Below are 1,648 nucleotides of genomic sequence, written 5' to 3'. Positions count from 1 at the left end.
TTGTAATGATGCTGCTAGATAGAAACGTTATTTTAGGGAAAATTTTGCATATTCATACATGCCTTGGAACTAGGAGGATGGTAAGGACAAAGTGAATAAATATGGCCTTATCTCCAGGTTAAGCATGCTGATAATTGGATTTTGGAGAGAAACCTTTAGGTTAACTAGTGTGAGTGTCTTTGTAAGCACTATCATGTTTACAAAGAGATACTCCTTAAGGAGATTAGATAGATGTCATACTCAAGAGATATTTAAATAATGCAAAAACAGTATGTGGTTAGGGAGTTACAATGAAAGAGTGTTTTCAGCTGTAAGTGCTGAAGTAAATTGGAATATAGAGTGATATGAACTAAAATAGGGGGAATCTTCTTAGCATTTATCCTCGTTGTAATTAATTATTTGTATAAAACTATTAACATTTGTTTTACCCTGTGAAATCTCTGTGAGTGCAGAAGCTATGTCATGTTCACTATATCTCTATGTTTATATACAATGCATGTTACATAGTTGATTTTCAGTAAATATTTTTAAATAAATGGATCTTGAAAGCTTTTGAAGGACAGAACAGATAGCCACTGTGTTGAATATTTTTTCTGTGTATTTTCTCTTTCTCATGACAATGTTGGAATATGAGAATGTTCTCTATTTTAAAATGAAAAAAAAAANGGCGGTTTGAGGCCGTCTGGCGGGCGGTTCGGCGAGCTGCGGAGGGGCAGCCTCTTTCTCCGGAGGGTCCGTGGAGGATCCCTCCTTCCTCCAGCACGCCACCAGGACTTTCAGGGAGCACGGTCCTGTCATGTTCTATGAGGACAGTTTTATTTTCTTGTCAGCGCTGTTAATGAGAGCGTTCCTCTTTTGGTGGGGCTTGGTGGGAGAAGCCGCGACAGCTTTTGTTTTTTGTTTTGTTTTTTTCCGTATCGATTTTAAGCCACCGAGAGGAATGCGTGCTCTGGATGATTGGATCTTTGTCATTACATGTGAGCCGAGAGTGTGCCTTCGCCCGCGCGTTCGGGTCGGGGCGGGAGTGCTGGGAGGTGAGAAGTTTTGTCTCCTATTAATTCCTTCCTGCAGGCCGAGCGTTCGTGCCGTCTCGGAGAGCTGGTATCTTTAGTGAATCTTCTAGTCTTCGTATATCTTTCCATTTATTTAACTCTTCTTTAACGTCTCCCCCAAAATCTGCCTCCAGTGTAAGGTCAGGTCTTGTAAGTGGCTCCCGTAACTTTGTTTCTTCGGGTTATCCTATGCCTGAGTCGAAAGCAAATGCAAGCCAAGGCACACGTGTACTTGTTACCAGTATGCTTCCTGCAAAACCGAAGCACCTGGTCCCCTTGCCGGTTTTGTTCTCAGGGGAAGCTAATAACTTGGCGTTCTTGTTAATACATCAATCCTTGTACACTTGACGAGTGTGAGTCTACTTGTGAAAAACTGATCTACGCTATGTGACTAAAGTAGGAGCTTTGAAGGCTGAGAGGATCTGCATAAATGTTGATGAATTCACCAAGATAAATTCTACCTTGTAGTGACTTGTCTGGGCTGCCAGCCAACCTCCCTTAGGGAGATGCTCCTTTAAAGTTTTACAAAATCAAATTGTAATGATGCTGCTAGATAGAAACGTTATTTTAGGGAAAATTTTGCATATTCATACATG

At 41.1% G+C, this 1,648-nt stretch overlaps 1 protein-coding gene across 2 annotated transcripts in view; it reads left to right on the top strand.

Annotated features, from left to right (window-relative positions):
- MED21 (mediator complex subunit 21) overlaps positions 1 to 1,648 on the top strand; it is a 9,129-nt gene that overhangs the window by 1,988 nt on the left and 5,493 nt on the right. Inside the window, exon 1 of one of the 2 annotated variants that reach the window (XM_008591609.1) lies at positions 820 to 1,034. The exons of the other annotated variant lie outside the window; for it this stretch is intronic. Coding sequence (XP_008589831.1) covers positions 954 to 1,034 — 81 coding nt within the window. The 5' untranslated portion in view covers positions 820 to 953. Of the gene's footprint in view, positions 1 to 819; positions 1,035 to 1,648 lie in introns of those variants that run through there. 2 annotated transcript variants of the gene reach the window in all.

The sequence above is a fragment of the Galeopterus variegatus genome, unplaced genomic scaffold (assembly GCF_000696425.1).
Source record: "Galeopterus variegatus unplaced genomic scaffold, G_variegatus-3.0.2 Scaffold7081, whole genome shotgun sequence".
NCBI classification, from domain to species: Eukaryota; Metazoa; Chordata; class Mammalia; order Dermoptera; family Cynocephalidae; genus Galeopterus; species Galeopterus variegatus.
The sequence above is the reverse complement of the archived record's forward strand: the minus strand, read 5'-3'. Positions and strand labels throughout refer to the sequence as shown.